The sequence below is a fragment of the Chelonia mydas genome, chromosome 1 (assembly GCF_015237465.2).
Source record: "Chelonia mydas isolate rCheMyd1 chromosome 1, rCheMyd1.pri.v2, whole genome shotgun sequence".
Lineage (NCBI taxonomy): Eukaryota > Metazoa > Chordata > Testudines > Cheloniidae > Chelonia > Chelonia mydas.
The window spans coordinates 288,013,890-288,034,128 of NC_057849.1; the positions used below are offsets into that span (position 1 = coordinate 288,013,890).

Below are 20,239 nucleotides of genomic sequence, written 5' to 3' on the forward strand. Positions count from 1 at the left end.
TTCTTCTACAGATCCAGCTGGCACTTGCCCATGAAAGGTGAGCTGTCAGCATTATAGACTGGTAAATTCTGTGTTCACTGAAGTCAGGGTGAGGACCTGCTGTGCCAAAAGTCTATGCCTTAGCCATAGAAGACTATCATCAGAAACAAGACTAGAATTATAACCAATGACTACCATAAAGTGAAGATATTTCATATTGGCCAACTTGGAAATGGTCACAGTAACACAGATATTAATACACCTTCAATAACTGGTCCAGAATAGGATGCCTTAAAATCACTGTCCTGAAAATCCAAATGCAATCTCCAAATTAGAAGGGACCACACCTTAGCTATCTTTTATATAAAATGGGAAGAAAAACAATACTGTACAAGTACATACAAGAGTGGTTTGTGCCAAGGCTTTCTGGGCAGACTGTGCCTAAGGAATGAGCTCTCAAGCAGTGCCCAGATACGTCAGGGCCCAGAGGCAGGGTGTGCATATCCTGACTAATGTGCTCAAAACTTCAGCTGGACCAAAGGCCTCATTTTTGGCAGCAGGACAGTGCTTTGGTGCTAAAAACTGGGACACCATTAAAAGCAATCTGCTGAATAGAAGAGATTATGAGTTTATTTATCACATATGAGGAACCATTAGGTAATCTACTGGTGCCAACTTTATTAGGTCTGGAGCAGCTCTTCATTAACATTGGATTCACACTTCATAATTCACAACTATAAAAAGCTGACCTTGTCTGATTTTTTTGTATTACAATTGTGAAAAGTACACCCTAGCTGATGCACTAATGAGATTTAGCAGCCTCTAAAGTTTAAGGTTTTCTTGAAAAATAACAGGATTCAGTTCAATGAAAAAAAGTCACCCATCCTTCTTCAGCTTTGTTCAAGTTGTTTGTGTTTTTTTTTTAATTGAGCCAATTCCTAAAACCTGAATATGAAAAAAAGCCCAAATAAGTGACTGTATTAACTAAAACAATATTAAGTTGACGTATTCATCATGGACAGGACTTTGTGAGCTCCCAATAAGCAAAACTCCAATTGATTTCAATAGGGCCAATAGCGTCTGTAGGACTACATTCAGGATGATCTTAGTTTCACAATGTTTAATTTGTTTAGAGAGTACCTTGCGTGCTATTGGCTCCTGACCTTCCATCAGTGTGTACCAGCTAACTAGTTTATTCCAGCCTTCAGTTGGCAAAAGGATGTAGTCCAGCTCATCAATGAGATGCTCCTTGAGAGACTGAGAGTCCCCATCTGTGAGGAAGAGGGAGAGATTGATTTTTAATCCACCATGTTTATCATCATTGGTGTTTTTGATGTACCACTGCATAAATACTGAAAATACCAATCAAAAATGTAGTAATTAACTGTTTCTCAGAAATATACTCTTTTCTTAGTGTTTGAAATTCAGTAGCCAAATAATGTTAATATTATGACTGAATTAAAGCACCAAGATGTAATTTATAAATATTTAGGGGGAAGGGTGGAATTTTAGCAATGAAGTCTCCAATATAAGGATGGTTGGACTGCTGCAGTTTACTTCTGTTAAATGAAATGGAAATAAAATCCATAACCTTTCTGGACATGCAGTTTACAGTCATCAAGATGGCATGCATCCTACATAGCACTTTGACATACAGTAATGTTCTTACTGTAAAAAATAAATCCACAACACATGAAGCAGTCCTAGAAAAAGAGAAGTTACTTACCTTATACAGTAACTAGTGTTCTTCAAGATGTGTAGTCCCTGTCTGTATTCCATTGTGAGTGAGCATGTGGCTCCATGTGCCCGAGACTGGAAGATTTTTGCTAGTCATGTCCATTGGTCTGTGCTTGAGCCCTTCTCTTCCTCATGCTCCTAACCAAGGGCCTAAGAGGTAGTCTGGACCAATGGCCTCTCAAATTTCCTTTTCTACCATGTATCATATCTAAAGATCGGAAGCAGAGAGGAAGGAGAGCAGGTAGCGGAATGCAGATAGGGACCACATCTTGAAAAACTCCAAGTACTGCACTGTACAACTTTCTTCTTCAAGTGTTGGTCCCTAAACGTATTCCACTGTGAGCGATTGACAAGCAGTGCTTATCAAGGAGGAGGGAGCGAGGACCTCTGTGATACTACTGATTGGAGTACCTCTGTACAGAAAAATGCATCAGCTGCAGAAGCCTACACTAACCCATGATGTCTTCAACAGGTATGCCCTGAACTCCAAGTGGCCACTTTACAGATTTCAACAATAGGAACTCCTTAAAGGGAGAGTACAGAGGCCACCTGGGTTCTAGCAGAGTGAGCTCTCTCATCTTGTGATGGAGGAATGTCTGTCAATTTGTACACAATAGAATGCATCCTAAAATCCACTTGGAAAGTCTTTGGGAGAAAACTACTTCCCCTCTCCTTTGTTCTGTGAATGACATCAGCAGTCTAGGCAATTTCCTAAATGGTCTTGTTTTTTGGAGGCAGAATGCCACGGCTTGATGGCTGTCAAGAGAGTGAAGCGTTTGTTTTTCATTAGTGGCATGCGCTGTTGAGAAGAAAATAGGTAGATGGACTGCCTGATTCAGATGAAAATCAGAGATGATTTAAGAAGTAAATTTAGGATGTAGCCTCAGAGCAATTTTAGCCTTGTGAAATCAGGCCTTCCAAAAAAACATACTATCATCAAATGGATGAAGATAGAGTAGTCATCAATCAGAGCATTACAGGTGCTGATAGCTCTCTTGGCAGTTGAGAGAGACCGGAGGTCCAATACGGTAGGCATGTTGAGTCCTCTGCAATTATCTGATGGCTGTCAAGACCATGCTGAAAACCATTTTTGCACTTGGCTGTGTGGCATTTTCTAGTGGACTCTATTCTACTATTGTTATGTATGGGCTGAATTATTTCAGAGCATGCATTTTTTAGGTTTTACACCAGAAAACAGGCTGTCAGTTAGAAGGAAGCCAGATTGGAATGCTTGACTCTGCCTCTGTCCTGGGTCAAAAGGTCTGGAAACTGATGTATGCGTGTATTGACATCTGAAGAAAGTTAGGGAACCACAACTGCCTGGGCCATCTGATAGCAATAAGAATGACCACTGTACCATTCTTCCTGATTTCCTTAGAACCTAAAGTTAATAAAAATTGATAGGAAGGTATACAGCAGTTGCTTTGACCAGAAAATTAGGAGTGCGTTTGCTCTGGAGCCTTGCCCTTGACCCCACTGCAGCAGTAGACTGCGTACTTCCTATTGTTGGGATGCAAAAAAGGTCCCAGGATGGGGATCCCCAATGGCAAAATGCATGCTGTGCCATGGAATTAAGTAGCTCCCATTTGTGGTCCTAAGAGAAGGATCTCCTGAGGCTGTCAACTAAACGTGTTGTACATCTCTGGCAGATGTACTGCCAATGGGGTGATCCAGTGGCAAATATACCAGTTTCAAAGTTTTACAGCTTCAACAGATCTTGCTCCCACTTGTTGCTTGGTGTAAAACACTGTTGATATGTCTGACATCAGATGAATATGTAGGGGCTGAATGATGGGGTGAAAATGCTTGCATGATTTGCATATTGCCCGCAGTTCAAGCAGGCTTAGATAGGTCCAGGAGTCCTGTGGAGATCATGTTCCTCGAGCTCATTTGGGGGGCAGGGGAAGGGGAGACACCCCAGCCTAACAGGGGACATCTCCCCCACAACTCATTCTCCCACCATGATAGAAAGGCTTGGATCTCAGGAACATGAAGTACATGTGCAACTACAGTGGAATACATATGGGGACCAACAGTCAAAGAACAACCAGAAGATATAGGAGACACCAGGCAAGAAAATGTGCAAGCAAGTTCCATTATCAGAAATACTTTTTTTAAAATTTCAATTATGAAAGGGTTTTCTTTTGATTTAAAACATGTCATGCAATATTATCAATTATACATTCTACAAATATATTAGAAATTATACATTACATGTTATAAGGTTCTACAAATACATTAGAAGCAATAGGAAAACCAAGGACAGGGTAGGCCCATTACTCAATGATCGGGGGAGGGGTGGGAAGAACAGAAAATGTGGCAATGGCAGAGGTGCTTAATGACTTTTGTTTTGGTTTTCACCAAGAAGGTTGGTGGCAATTGGATGTCTAACATAGTGCATGTCTGTGAAAATGAGGTAGGATCAGAGCTAAAATAGAAAAAGAACAAGTTAAAAATTACTTAGCCAAGCTAGATGTCTTCAAGCCACCAAGGCCTGATGAAATGCACCCTAGAAGTCTCAAGGAGCTAACTGAGGAGATATCTGAGCCATTAGAGATTATCTTTGAAAAGTCATGGAAGACGGGAGAGATTCCAGATGACTGGAAAAGGGCAAATATAGAGCCAATCTATAAAAAGGGAAATGAGGACAACCTGGGGAATTACACACCAGTCAACTTAACTTCTGTACCCGGAAAGATAATGGAGCAAATAATTAAGCAATCAGTTTGAAAACACATAGAAGATAATTAGGTGATAAGTAACAGTCAGCATGGATTTGTCAAACACAAATCGTGTCAAACCAAACGGATAGCTTTCTTTGACAGGGTAACCAGCCTTCGGGGTGGGAGGAAAAGCAGTAGACTTGGTATATCTTGACTTTAGTAAAGCTTTTGATGCTGTCTCACATGACCTTCTCATAAACAAACCAGGGAAAAGCAACCTAGATGGAGCAACAAGGTGGGTGCAAAACTGGTTGGAAAACCATTCCCAGAGAGTAGTTATCAGTGGTTCACAATCATGCTGGAGGGACATAACAAGTGGGGTCCTGCAGGGATCAGTTCTGGGTCCGTTTCTGTTCAATATCTTCATCAATGATTTAGATAACGGTATAGAGAGTACATTTATAAAGTTCGTGGACGATACCAAGCTGGGAGGGGTTGCAAGTGCTTTGGAGGATAGGATTAAAATTCAAAACGATCTGGACAAATTAGAGAAATGGTGTGAAGTAAATAGGATGAATGAAATTCAATAAGGACAAATGCAAAGTACTCCATTTAGGAAGGAACGATCAGTTGCACACATACAAAATGGGAGATGACTGCCTAGGAAGGAGTACTGCGGAAAGGGATCTGGGATCATATTGGACCATAAGATAAATATGAGCCAACAGTGTACCACTGTTGCAAAGAAAGCAAATATCATTCTGGGATGTATAAGCAAGAGTGTTGTAAGCAAGACATGAGAAGTAATTCTTCCACTCTACTCCGCTCTAATTAGGCCTCAACTGGAGTACTGTGTCCAGTTCTGGGCGCCGCATTTCGGGAAAGAGGTGGACAAATTGGAGAAAGTCCAGAGAAAAGCAACAAAAATGATTAAAGGTATAGAAAACATGACTCTATGAGGGAAGATTGAAAAAACTGAGTTTGTTTATTCTGGAAAAGAGAAAACTGAGAGGGGACATGATAACAGTTTTCAAGTACATAAAAGGCTGTTACTATGAGGAGGGAGAAGAATTGTTCTTCTTAACCTCTGAGAATAGGACAAGAAGCAATGGGCTTAATATGCAGAAAGGGAGGTTTAGGTTGGACATTAGGAAAAACTTCCTGTCAGGGAGGTTCAGCACTGGAATAAATTGCCTAGGGAGGTTGTGGAATCTCCATCACTGGAGATTCTTAAGAGCAGGTTAGAGAAACACCTGTCAGGATGTGATGTCCCTTCATCTGAACGTACTGCAGAAAGTAAACCAATAAAATTAGATTTAAATATACTCGTCTTTAATAATCTAGATACTAATCAATCAGATGAGGAAACTAGGTTTTGTGAAATATGGTTCATCCCACGGTGTCCTTTTAACCCAAAGCAGGGTGCACAGAGAGATAGGAAGAGTCCATAAAAATCTAATTCTTCCTCATGTCTGCCTTTCCCTTGAAGTTGTATTTAAAACAAAATTCTTGTTATCTTATGGAGAAAAAGTTACATTTCTCTCAAAAAATAAAACGAGAAGGAGCACACATCACAATAAGTATCAAAACCTCTAGTTTATTTTTCACTTAGATTGTATTTTTATAATCATCTCAAGTTTTGTGTCTCTGCGTACAAATAAAAAGTAGCATATTTTTGCGCCAATCAGTCTGTACAATGATGATATATCCACTTGTTGGCGGTCAGCTGGGGTCCCAGGGACGGACCACTTACATCAGCAGCTGTATTGCCCCACAGCAAGAGTTTATGGGACCGCCTCTCTTGGCAGCAGTGCTGCCCAGTGGCAAGAATCTACGGGGCCACCTCTCCTGGTGGCGAGAGTACGTGGGGCTGCTTGTCCCGGCATGTATCACGCAGTGGCGAAAGTCTATGAGGCCGCGTCTCCTGATGGCAGTATCGCCTGGCAGCAAGTGCGGGAAAGGTAGGGAAACCCTGGCCCGCCCTACTCCATCGGGTTCCAACCCAAGGCCCTTTGAAATCAGTTACTCTGTTGCAGGGTTCAGGTCTCCGTGTACCCAAATACTCTGGGTTGCTTCCCACCCTTGGTCCCAGCTCTGGTATCTCCTTTGCTGGCACCAGCTCATCTTCTCCTTTGGACTCTGCAGTCGACTGGGATCCCCTGGCACAGTCAGGGTATTCAGAGTTGGTGGTTCAGAATCCCAACCGCTGTGCAGCAGGGGCCTGCAGCGCACGTATGCTCACCTCCTCAGCCAGTCCAGACTTAGCTGCTTCCTTTTATATGCTTCCTCCACCGGGTGCATGTCCAGCAAGAGTGTGGGGGCATGACTCTTGGGCCCACAGCAATTTGTTAACCCCTGTGTTGCCAATGGGGGGTTGGTACACCCCATAACACTATAAAATTATTGATTTTGATAAAAAGAAAATTGTCTGCTCTCACCCCTAAAAAAAAAAAAAGACCTTTTAAAATAAAAACCCAAAACTTCTAAATAAGCTCTACTTGATGTCCATTGGCAAGGAAACTTTTGATTATAAATTCTGAGTACAAGTTTTAATGATGTCTCATTTCCTGATTGACAGCAGTGTCTGTGAGGATGCCTAGTGATGCAGACTGGAGAACAGCCAGCAGGATCTCAGCTGCTATCACACACCCTGCCCAGAAGTAAAAAAATCCTTCTCCAAGGCTCCAGCAAACTCCTTTCCCCACAAGCACTCAGTCTCTGTAGCTTATGCCGGCAAGGGGACAGTTAGTGCACAGAGAATTCAAAGGGAAGAGAGCAGTGAGGTATTCCTGCTGCTCTCATCACAAGGGCAATGGAGATGCATCCTTGCCTCCTTGTACAGACCTTTCCTCATTCTAAAAGCAGCAATCCTCCCCACCCCTGCTAGTAGTTCTGCAGCATGTGCACATACAGGTGACAGAATGTGAGAGGTGTTGCCTTTGGTTCACAGACAGGGGGAGAGTGCTCCTTGCAATCATCACTGGCAGCTCTGAGAAAGTGAAAAAGTACTAATAAAGTAGCATGCAACCTTTGCAGGACTACAGACTACATGGCTACTTATCAGGAGCCAGAGGACAGGATGTAATTTTCATATATGTTTTCATAGGATTTTAGGCAGCAAAACTCTCAAAAATTAACTGGTAAGAAAAATTTAATGGAAAAAAATACCAGAGTAGGGTTTAGTAGGCATTAGTTATGAAGAACTGGTTTAGAGAAAACACAGAATCATAGAAACGTAGGGCTGGAAGGGACCCTGAAAAGTCATCAAGTCCTGCCCCCTTGTGCTGTAGCAGGACCACATAAATCCACACCAGGGATCAGCAAGCTTTCAAAGAAGAAGAGCCTTTTTTTGTTTTTGTCTTTGAGCAGAATATTTTGAGAGCCGCATCACACGCAAAGCCACTTGTAGAGTTAGCATTTATCAACCAATAATAATGGAACATATTAAAGTTATTACCACTCACCAATACTTTTAATGCGACTTCTACCATTTGAATTTGAATATAAATAGGAAGGGGGTCCGGGCTGAGACAGAGGGTTGGGAGGGAGGGGGTGCGAGGTGCAGGCTCTGGCTGGGAGGCGCGATAAAACTCCATGGCCTTCCTGAGTCACAACAACTGTTTTTCTGCATATAAAAGCCTGGGCTGGCATTAAGGGGTAGCAAGCAGGGCAACAGCCCCATGCCACAAGGGGCATCGCAAAGCTAAGTTGCTCAGGCTTCGGCTTCAGCCCCAGGTGGTGGGGATCGGAGCCCGGAGCTGCAGTCCTGCGTGGCATTGGCTTTCTGCCCTGGGCCTTAGCGAGTCTAACACCAGCCATGCTTGGCGGACTCCCTGAAACCTGCTCGTGGGCCCCGGACCCCTGGTTGAGAACCACTGGATCTAGACCTACCATTGTTCTGATCTGTTATGATATTTCTTATGAAAAAGGGGATCTTTAACATTACACAACCTACCAAGCAAAGATAACTGCATATAATTACATATTTTGGGGGCGAGGGAGTATCACAGTTTACTATAAGGTTACACTATACTTTTCTCCAGCCACTGAAATAAATAAATTTACACTACCAGAAATTACTACTATCAGTAATAGTTGTAGTAGTATCAGTTTTTATGAACTTTTTTTTTTAAATTGATCCTAATTTAGGCAGAGATAAAGGAAAGTTAAATTATCCCATTTTCATTTTGGAAACTTCTTTAGACAGTCAGAAAACCGTACAATGCATCTTGCTCATGTGCTCAGAGGTCACTGCAATAAGGTCTTAGGGCTTGTTTACATGAGGAAGATGCACCTGTTTAACTAAGGGTACTGCTACACTGTACACTGCTTTTGACAGCATGTAGAATAAGTACGCATGTAGGCCCCCTAGCACAGGTATAACTAGCAATGAGGCATGGCTTAAGTGAGTGAAGACACCCCTGAAGGTTGTGGGCATGTACGTGAGTACATACCCTACGTGGCTCTCTATTTGCCCAAGCCATGCCTCCCTGCCTTTGCTGCTATTAGCGGTATAGCATTCCGCTGCATTTCCACTGCTGGAGCCTTTCCCCTGTGCAAGAAAAGACTCTGTCAACAGGGAACGATTCTGGCAAGAGGACGCAATGGGGAAAAGCCTGGGCAGTTCTCCATTGCAGAGCCTTTCCCGCTGCATGGAAAGACTCTGGCAGCGGTGAAAGGCTGTGCCAGCTCCCTGCCATTGGAGCCTGTCCCCACCACAGGGGCAGAGGGAAAAGGGTCCGCCAGCTCCCGACTGCTGGAGCCTTTATCCACTGAGGGGAAAGGCTCTGGAGGGGGAGAAGGTCAGGGAGCACTTGGGAAGGCTCAATTGTTCCTTGCCAGGGTGAAAGGCTCTGGCACCAGAGAGCTGCTAAAGCTTTTCCCCACAACGTCTCCTCCATGCCAGAGCCTTTCACTGACATGTGTAGCTACACACTGCAGTATGGACGCAGCAGGCTTTTCACAGAGGCTTGTAGCTACATGTATCCTAAACGCTGCTGCCAGTGGCATGTAGTGCAGACATAGCCTCAAGGTGTAATTTTAACACAATTTAGTTTATACCAGTGCAAAAGGATGTGTGAACATTTCAGTTTTGCTTAAATCAATTAGGAATCAATTTAAGCAAAATGAAATAAGCCTGTTTTAAATTAGAGTGTACACACAGCATTTTGCACCTTTTAAAAAATGTTTTATGTAGAAGCAGTGCAACTTCTGAATGCATACAAGGGCTTATATTAGTGAACTTGCACTGAGTTCATCAACTTCTGTGGCTGACTCAAAGCTATCCTTAAGCTAATCAGACAGAAAATCAAAAGAACCTTGCATGTTATCAAATACTGATATTACTATAACAGAGGCCACAGCTAGTATTATAAAAATCCAAATTTATGAACTGTAATAAATCATTAAGAATTTTGGTACCCCATCACTGTCTGTGAACAAAATATGTTTACATTAACTAAATGTTAATGAAGATAAATTGTTTTTGTAATTGAAAGTTACCAAAGATACATATATAAAATTGTTTAAGGAATACAAAGTGGGATTTATTACTGTAACAGATTAAAATTGTATCAATGGGAACTAAAAGTTTAAATTTACATCTTTATTCCATTTAATTAATAAATTACCTTTGAGAAGTCCAGAATTATCAATGGGACCAGGGTACACATTCTGATCTCCCATCTGGTATTTGTCCCAGCTGTCAAACCCAACATATTTTTTCCACTGTTTGAACCAGCGACTATCCACTAAATACCTTGAAAAAGGGAAAACAGAGAATTACTGGCAAATCTGAAGCATAGTTTTAGCACTTTAATATAATTGACATAAAATAAGGTAGGATAGTTGCAAGTGAATTACCCTGACTCAAGGGGCACCATCAATCTAAAATCTTAAAAGAGTGTGTCTATATATGCACTTGCAGATATGTAAAGTCACCCTGCCAATCATTCCACAGGCCCCCAATCTCTTAATTTTAGTAATATTAAGCATTACAACAGCATGTTCAAATTTTCAGACACAGGTATTATTTGTAAGTTGATAGCGTTGCTTTATAATATTGCAAAATGCCTTCCTATCAAAAAACTTCAACATAGAGGCCTTACAAAATAGACAAACGTTTACCAGAAGATACACAAAAATTACTGGCCACTCTTACTATCAGGTATCTTTTCTCAACTGCCTATGAGTTATTCATGCTGGGCAAGCAGGATTTTGTAAGGCTGCCAATATAGCATAACTAGTCAAAGAATGCCAAGTTTTAAACAAACTTCTATGATCCCCTTATTTAACACAAAAATTAAGCAGCTCATTTCAGGAATAAGACTGGAAACTCAGATATGATCTATGGCCAGCTCTGTGCTAGAATAAGTTTGCTGGTATACCTATAATGACACAGAAGCGCCTCTGCTAGTATAACTTACACTGGTTCAGTGAGCAAATAAAACCATATACCAGCAAAAGCACTTTTATGCTGATATAACTGTGTCTATACTGGTATAAGTGTGTCTACAGAAGGTTGTTACGGTCTTGTCCCACAATAATCATATCAGGCCATGAAGTTTAAGAATGAACAGAACTTCAGCCAGTATAGAAATGATGCAAAAAACCCACCCTAAACTTCTTAATGACATTGCTATACTAATGCAAGTTTCTCCTGTAGTCCTGGCTTATAACATGTTAATAAATAAAATACTCTTTTTAAAACCTGAACTTCTGAAGGTAGGAGTTAATTATTTCTTTTTCACCCCCTTCCATCAATACTATTGGGTATGTGCATGTGTATATATGAATGAATGATACCAAGAAGCTGTATATCCTGTAATTATCCTCAAAACAACTGGCAAAAAGGCATTCAAGTGTAAATAAATTCAAAAGTAAATAAAATCATCATTTTAAAAATCAGTTTGTTATAGTGAGTCAGTAAATTATGCTAACACAATCTTTTTAAAAAGATGAGGTTCCTTAAAAGACATTAACACCCAATTTAAATCCACCTCTACTTTTCAGACGTGCTCCCGTGAACAATCCCCTCAGAGAACAGAGATCTGGAAAGCATTTTATACAAGTTAGGCTTTCTAAAGACATGCTTATATTTAGATGCAACACTTAGGGGCAAAGACTTCTACATAAAACGGTGAAGATCACAACTTCCAATCTGAATTGTACTTCACACAGAACTCAATTTTTCGCCTAATGAAGTCAAGGCGAAATTCCCACTGACCCATAGTGCAGTCAGTTGAAAAATGTGGCAGTTCTGCAGAGATCAGAAGTGTCAAGCATTACTACACACGCGCAAATTATAACTGTCAGCTTGGATTTTTCCTGCTTCATGCAATTCCCAAAGCTGATTTAGTAACATTTAAAAACTATAATATGATGCTTTTAAAGGCCCATGAAACTTATTTTTTCCTTCAAGGAGGAATCCATGCAACTGGCCAAAGAGAAAACACATGAAAAATATTAATCCCTCCATAACTGATTTCTTCCACAGTGCAGTCTGCTTGATTCTTCCCATCTTTTTTAAAATTAGCAAAATTTATAATACTAAACATAAGACAAAAAAAATCTATATAAATCAGTACGAGTGCAAGTGCATGTACATTCACAAAGACACACATTTCAGCTCTACAAATATGTGCATCTATATTCTGTACTCTAACATACACATTAAATCTGAACACATTTATTTTAGATGCCATTCAATTTTGATTCTAATAAAGTCTGGCTGCCGTAACTTAATGTTGAACAATACGTTAAAGTCCTGCCATTTAGTCCAATGAGCTTAAAAAACCTCCCCCATTTTAGTCATTTGTGCAAAAGAAACCCTGTTTTACCACTAAACTGGAAGAATTAAGAGAATACCTGACTTCTCTAGTCTGTTTCAGTAACTGAACTGATCTTTTCAGACTCATTTATGCAGTCAACAGGTTTAAGGATCAAATTTTCAATTTCAGCACTGTGTCAAAAACCTCAGCTTTAAGGCTCCAACAGTAATAAAGCTCTAAACCAGAAGCTTTGACGATTAAAAATTACCAGTTTATAAAACAGTGGAAACACACAACTTTATCCAGGCTTAATTTTTAATTTTATGTGTTCACTTCTTTAAAGTAATTTATAACTACTACCCAACAGTAAAATAAAGGTTTGATTTATTTTTAAAAGTTCTTGTCAGAACCATGATATCAGGCTAGCTTTAAACTTTGGAGTAGGGCTGTCAAGCAATTCAAAAAATTAATGGTGATTAATCGCACTGTTAAACAATAATAAAATACCACTTTATATAAATATTTTTGGATGTTTTCTACATTTTCAAATATATTGAATTATAACAGAATACAAAGTGTACAGTGCTCACTTCATATTTATTTTTTATTAAAAATATTTGCACTATAAAAAACAATAGTATTTTTCAATTCACCCAATATAAGTACTTAGTACAATCTCTTTATCATGAAAGTAGAACTTACAAATATAGAATTATCTACAAAAAAAACTGCATTCAAAAATAAAACCATGTAAAACTTCAGAGCCTACAAGTCCACTCAGTCCTACTTCTTGTTCAGCCAATCGCTCAAACAAACAAGTTTGTTTACATTTGCATGAGATAATGCTGCCCGCTTTCTTGTTCATAATGTCACCTGAAAGTGAGAACAGGTGTTCTTATGGCACTGTTGTAGCCAGCATCGCAAGATATTTACATGCCAGATGCGCTAAAGATTCATATGTCCCTTCATGCTTCAACCACTATTCCAGAGCACGTGTCCATGCTGATGATGGGTTTTGCTCAATAACAATCCAAAGCAGTGTGGACCAACACATGTTCATTTTCATCATCCGAGTCAGATGCCACCAGCAACAGATTTTCTGTTTTGATGGTTCAGGTTCTGTTTCCGTATCAAAGCGTTGCTCTTTTAAGACTTTTAAAAGCATGCTGCACACCTCATCCCTCTCAAATTTTGGAAGGCACTTCAGATTCTTAAACCTTGGGTCAAGTGCTGTAGCTATTTTCAGAAATCTCACATTGGTACCTTCTTTGCATTTTGTCAAACCTGCAGCAAAAGTGTTCTTAAAATGAACGTGTGCTGACTCATCATCCGAGACTACTATAACATGAAATATATGGCAGAATGTGGGTAAAACGGAGCCAGAGGTATACAATTTTCCCCCAAGGAGTTCAGTCACAAATGTAATTAACACTTTAAAAAAAAAAAAAAAAAAAAGCAGCAGCATCAGCATGGAAGCACGTCCTCTGGAATGGTGGTCGAAGCATGAAGGGGCATACGAATGTTAAGCACAAGGGTTCTGAAACTGCGGGTCGGGACGCCGCAGGGGGTCGCAAGGTTATTGCATGGGGCAGAGGGGTCCACAAGCTGTCAGCCTCCACCCCAAACCCCACTTCACATCCAGCATTTATGATGGTGTTAAAGTGTTTTTAATTTATAAGGGGGTTGTACTTAGAGGCTTGCTATGTGAAAGGGATCACCAGTCCAAAAGTTTGAGAACCACTGGTTTAGCATATCTGGCACATAAATACACCTTGCACTGCCAGCTACAAAAGTCCCATGTAAATGCCTGTTCTCACTTTCTGATGATATTGTAAATAAGAAGTGGGCAGCATTATCTGCTGTAGATGTAAACAAACTTGTTTTTCTTAGCGATTCGCTGAACGAGAAGTAGGACTGCGTGGACTTGTAGGCTCTAAAGTTTTACACTGTTTTGTTTTTAAGTGCAGTTATGCAACAACAAAAATCTATATTTTTAAGTTGCACTTTCACGAAAAGAGATAGCACTACAGTACTTGTATGAGGTGAACTGAAAAATACTGTTTTTTTCCATCACTTTTAAAGTGCAAATATTTGTAATCAAAAATAATAATATAAAGTGACCAGTGTGCAATTTGTATTCTGTGTTGTAATTGAAACAAATATATTTGAAAATGTAGAAAGACATCCAAAATATTTAATAAATTTCAATTGGTATTCTATTGATTAATCACATTGCTAAACAACAGCCCTACTTTAGAGAAACCCCACCACACTGTTCACTGGCAAACATTTAGTAAGGTGTCTACCATAATGAACAACTGAAGCAAGTGAAGATGAAATAACAGTTCTGTGTCCATAACATACTGGATAAAACATGCACTGGTTATACATTAAAGCACTCGATTTTTTCACTACTAGTAGCTTTCAACTACATCTTTATTACAATTGTAGAAGTTAACGTAACAGTACAACTACACAATTAAAATAGTGATGAAATACAAAATGTAAGGCTCATTAATTATGAAAGCTTAAATTATTCAGGAGTTGACTGCAATGGTATCCTATGAAAGCTTAAATTCTTCAGGAGGTGACTGCAATGGTATCCTGATTTTCCAGCATCAGATGTGGTCAGGATCACCACAAGTGCTTTTAGAGGTATATGCTGAGAAATACCTGTAGGAGGAGATCAGTGTTCGAGTTTCCCCTACTATTATGTTATCTAGCAAAGTCTGTGCCCTGGTGCAACATATTCACGTATTACCAAGAGAAATGGCATATTTATTACTGTCTCATTTAGCCTGGTTAACTTGCTCTAAAACCACGAGTATCAAAAGACTAAAATATATCTACCATGGAACAGCATAAATGTAATTCAGTTGAATAATAAATGTGTAAAAACTAAAAGAACCTAAATTCAAATATTTTCCACATACCAACAGTTCATTTTCTCAGTCAGAAGACCTTTACCTTCCTGAAGATCAAGGTTTACCCCTTTTACACCAATTCAAACACCCCCGTAATACCATCCAAAGAAGCTTCTTTATTCAACAGGGAAAACAGGGATTTCAACAACATAATAGAACTGGGAAAAAATGCACTAAGATTACAAATTGTACCAGCAGGGCTGGTGCTACTCTCCACTCCTCCAGCCTGTTATTGCTGAACAAATATTCTCCCTTTCAGTCTTCAGCTGTTTCCACTCTGATGCCCACAGAGCAGCCAGGCAGGCAGTGTCCAACACATTTAAAAACAAACAAAAACAAAAAACACCATTTTCTACACAGCCAGAGCACTCATCTCCAGCCTTGATTAACATAGCCTCTACACTGCCCTCCCCCCTCCAGCATCCATTTCTTTTTTCTTCAGGAGATGCAAAAAGCTGTCCTAATGTCATCATTTTGACCACATCATGCTGTTTCTATGTGTATTCAGAGCCCAATAGCTCCCATTTTGCCATCGCATTAAATTTAAGGTTTTTGTGAACCCCTTAAAATATTTCCACACTGCAATTAAAAACACACAACTGGGCCATGCTGACTGACTCAGGCTAAGGGGCTGTTTAATTTTAGTGTAGACATTCTGGCTCAGGCTGGAGCCTGAGCTCTGGGACAACTCCAGCCCCCAGCAAAGGGTCCCAGAGCTTGGGCTTGGCATCTACACTACAATTAAACAGCCCCTTAATCCATGCCAGCTGGCACGAGCCAGCCACAGGTGTCTAAATGCAATGCCGACATACCCTTAAAGGCCCATCATAACTCCACCTGACTTTTCTATCCTTGTCTTTGGGAACTTTGATAATTCCAGAACTGCTCCACCAGTTCTGTCAGCCTTGAGAACCTTTTTATCAACCTAATCAAATCTCTCCCCCACACTTTGTTCCCCACATTGCCTATAAACAGAACATATCCTGAGCTGGCACACAAACTCACTGCCCTTTCCTTATTCACTTAAAAATTCCTAAGAGCTACTCCATAATAAGAAAAGGAGGACTTGTGGCACCTTAGAGACTAACAAATTTATTTGAGCATAAGCTTTCGTGAGCTACACTGAATGCATCCGATGAAGTGAGCTGTAGCTCACGAAAGCTTATGCTCAAATAAATTTGTTAGTCTCTAAGGTGCCACAAGTCCTCCTTTTCTTTTTGCGGATACAGATTAACACGGCTGCTACTCATTCTTCGATAATGTTTACAAGAAACTAGCTAACTAAGCCATCTACTTATCTGTTAACATATGAATGAACCTGGGGTGTTGTGATTCTCCAACCTTGAAGCGAAGATTTTTTTCTGGAAAAAGGCTGAGGAGGGAGGCAAGGTGAGGGAGACAAGCTAGGAAACTTTAATGAAATGGAAAACATGACACATATTATGCAATACATGCTGCATGCCTATTTACTCCTCAAACATAAAAACCATGGTCAAAAATGAAAAGCAAGTAAGTAAAACACATGCAATAAACGAGTTCCCAATCTATTGACTACTTTCAAACTTGCCTTTCTTTTGCATCTGTTAGATATCAGTACACTCTGAGCAAATCACTGATGCTGAGCTGGCCAAACAGGAATTCAGATCTTTTAAAAATTAAAAAAACCTCTGAATTCAGTGGTCCTGTCTTTTGCGATTTTACTTCCACAATTTCCCCACCATTTTGGGGCAACAAGTTATAATAACCTATTTCACAAACAGATTTGGAACAAACATTTGGAATATGAATGTTAAAATACGATTAAAATAATCAACTCTGATAACCCTGTCTATCAAACTTCAAACTCTTCTTCCAAGTCTAGGTTCAAGCAATAACCTCTAGATTTAGGATAAATCATGTTAGCTAGTGAATGGAAAGGGTTATAGCTTTATTCATTTTTTGTTTTGTTTTGCCTTTGCATGGCTCAAATTGTATTTTTCTTTAGATCAAGCCAGCTTTCAACCAAAACTGCAACTGTAATGTCAGTCACCATTAATTTCAGAGTCCTGTGAAGCCCCCTTCAGTTGCTTTCTTAAGCACAGTATCTTTAAGCTGAACCCATTGCTGAGTAAAACACATGCTACGTTTTGGTCAAAATCATCCTGATTAGTGCAGATTTCATCAGATATGGAAATTAGATGTATACATAGAAAAAAACCCCACAGAATTCCAAAAAGTGCCTTGGGGAAGCTGGGTCATCAGTCCTCTTTTCCAGTCCATCATGCAGATGGTTGTAGGAAAAGTTTTGCATTTTTCCATATAGTTTAGGACAGTCTTAGGCATCACTTTTTCTGAACAAGGCTTAAATAAATAGTGTGCTGGAAACTCACCTGGCATATAGGATAACTGCACTTAACAGCCAAAAAAAAAAAATAGATCTTATATGAATAAATGGCAGAGACCTCACTCTCATATTTCTTTCTGCATTCTTCGGCAGCATCTTTAGCAACTTGGATACATTTACTCCCGAGGGCATTCTGCACCAAAAAATTAAAAATTCTCCCCACAATATTTTAAAATTCTGCAAAACTTTGCAAATTTTGTCAAATAAATGTGGAGGTTCTGGCATGGTATTGGGGAGCACAGGCCGCTGGCTGCACAGAGGTGGGAGATCACTGTGCAGTTCCCCCTCCACCACTGACACAGTGCAAGGACTGGACCTGCCCCACAAACACCCCAGGGCTCTGCCCCTGCATGCCAGCTGCACCAGGTATAGACAAGCAGGCTCAGCAAGACTGGATTCAAGTGTGGAGGGGCTCAGTGTGTGTGTGTGGGGGGTCAACGTTTGGGTTGAGAGGGTTCTCTGTGGGGCAATCTGGGTGCAGACAAGCTCAGTGGGGGATCCAGGAGCCGGGGCAGGGGGGAATCTGGATGCACAGTGACTTGTTGGGGGGTTCGGGGTGCAATGGTAATGGGACTCTGCGGGGGGTCCAGGTGAAGATGGTTGGGGCTCAGCAGGGTTGGGGGGATAGAGCTCAGCAGGGAGGTCTGGATGTGGGGGCATCAGTGGGGGGTCCAGATGCTGGAGGAGCGGAGCTCAATGGGGTGGAGAACGAAGTACAGCTGATTAGTGCTTGCTGGGATGGGGATCCACATGCGAGTGGCTCACCAGGGTGGTCCAGATGCAGGGGGAATGGGGTAAGGCTCAGTGAGATAAGAGGGGTCTGGATGCATAGGGGTTGGGTAGATGGCGGAGCAGATCCCTACCCCTGCAGCTGAGGAGCGATGGGTGCAGGAAGTGAGTAGCGCGGGAGAGTGGGGGGAGTTTGCAGAGCTTCCTGCAGCAGGGGAGAAATCTGGGGGTGGAGTCTGACCCAGTGCTGGATGCCATGCGATGCAGGGGAAGAGGAAGTCCCATCCACCCTAACCGAGCCAGGACTAGCAACTGATTCTGGCCAGTGTAGGCGCCACCAGCCAAGTCTTCTCCAGTCCCACCCTCTGCCCCGCAGTGATTTACCTCTCTGCCAGCTGCCCTGGGTACCTGAAAAATACTGCTGTGGAGGGTCACATGACTGCTCTTGTGGCTTCCCTTTTCTCCCCCGTCAGAAAGTCATTTTTCTGCAGGGAAGCAAAGAAATCTGCGGGGGACATAAATTCTGCACATGTGCACTGGCACAGAATTCCCCCAGGAGTAAACTTCCTGTGGTTCTTGTTTTAGGTGTAGAATGCATCTGTAGGAATGCATTCTTCCACTGTATGTTACCAGGTCACTTCTCCCATTCAACCAACCATCTTGCATTAGTATCCACAACGGTTTTTAATTCTCCCTTAAATTTTCACTTTATTTCTACATCCTTAGTATTTGGTAATGGAACTGAAAGTTGAATTTGTCTTGTAGTATACCTGAAATGAAGTACTTAAAATCATAGAATCATAGAACATCAGGGTTGGAAGGGACCTCAGGAGGCCATCTAGTCCAACCCCCTGCTCAAAGCAGGACCAATCCCCAACTAAATCATCCCAGCCAGGGCTTTGTCAAGCCTGACCGTAAAAACCTCAAAGGAAGGAGATTCCACCACCTCCCTAGGTAACGCATTCCAGTGCTTCACCACCCTCCTAGTGAAAATTTTTTCTAATAGCCAACCTAAACCTCCCCCACTGCAACTTGAGACCATTACTCCTTGTTCTGTCATCTCCTACCACTGAGAACAGTCTAGCTCCATCCTCTTTGGAACCCCCTAATATAATATGGAGATATACCTATCTCATAGAACTGGAAGGGACCTTGAAAGGTCATCGAGTCCAGTCCCTACCTTCACAGCGGGGCCGAGTACCATCCCTTATTTTTGCCCCAGATCACTAAATGGCCCCCTCCAGGATTGAACTCACAACCCTGGGTTTAGCAGGCCAATGTTCAAACCACTGAGCTATCCTTCCCCCTAAGAGGTTTGTTTAAATTACTCATTTTGTGCTAGCATAGCTCTTAACCTTCAAATCTGCCGGTGTGTGACACTAGCAATCAAAATGTGCGATAAAATGACTCAAGTGTTGAATACCTGTATTTTGTTGTGTTCAGTACCACTGTTTACAGATTATAGGGATTTTAAACTATAAAATTTGTTTTAATTGTGTAAAATAAACATTAAAAAATCTGGAAAACAAATTCTATCAGATGAAACCATTACTTCCCCCACACAGGTCATTAGAATCTGTACCTTCAGATCTTGAGCACCTTTTGAACTACACTAGTAAGTTACCTTTCCAGTAGATCAGTCCTGGAAGGGGATTTTAGCAAATAGTTTCTATCAATCAGCCCTTTTAAAATCATTGGATGCAAGTTATCTGGATTTAAAAAGTCTAACTTCAGTAGTTTCTGTTTATCACCCTCCAGTTATACTAACGGAATGGAAAGTATTAACATATAATGATATTGCATTATCTGTTTTTTCCCCCAAATACAGAACAGAAATATATATTGAACACTTATTCCTTTTCAGCATTATTACTGATAATTCTATTATCTCCATCTAGTAATGGATCAATACCATTGTCAGGATTATTTTTGCTCCTAATATATTTTAAAACCTCCTCCTCATCAGCCTTAAGTCTGCAGGCAATAGATTTCTCCTTGTGTCCCCTGGCTTCCCTTATCAAATTCTACAATTCTTAACTTCGGATATGTATTCAT

At 40.8% G+C, this 20,239-nt stretch overlaps 1 protein-coding gene across 3 annotated transcripts in view; it reads right to left on the minus strand.

The window, feature by feature from the left end:
• The window catches only part of USP15 (ubiquitin specific peptidase 15), a 132,996-nt gene that overhangs the window by 89,461 nt on the left and 23,296 nt on the right, over nt 1–20,239 (minus strand). For 2 of the 3 annotated variants that reach the window (XM_037887602.2, XM_037887609.2), the window contains exons 2-3: nt 10,010–10,137; nt 1,120–1,250 (exon numbers count right to left, since the gene is read on the minus strand). In XM_037887602.2, coding sequence (XP_037743530.1) covers nt 1,120–1,250; nt 10,010–10,137 — 259 coding nt within the window. Of the gene's footprint in view, nt 1–1,119; nt 1,251–10,009; nt 10,138–20,239 lie in introns of those variants that run through there. The other variant, XM_037887615.1, reaches the window with a different exon arrangement.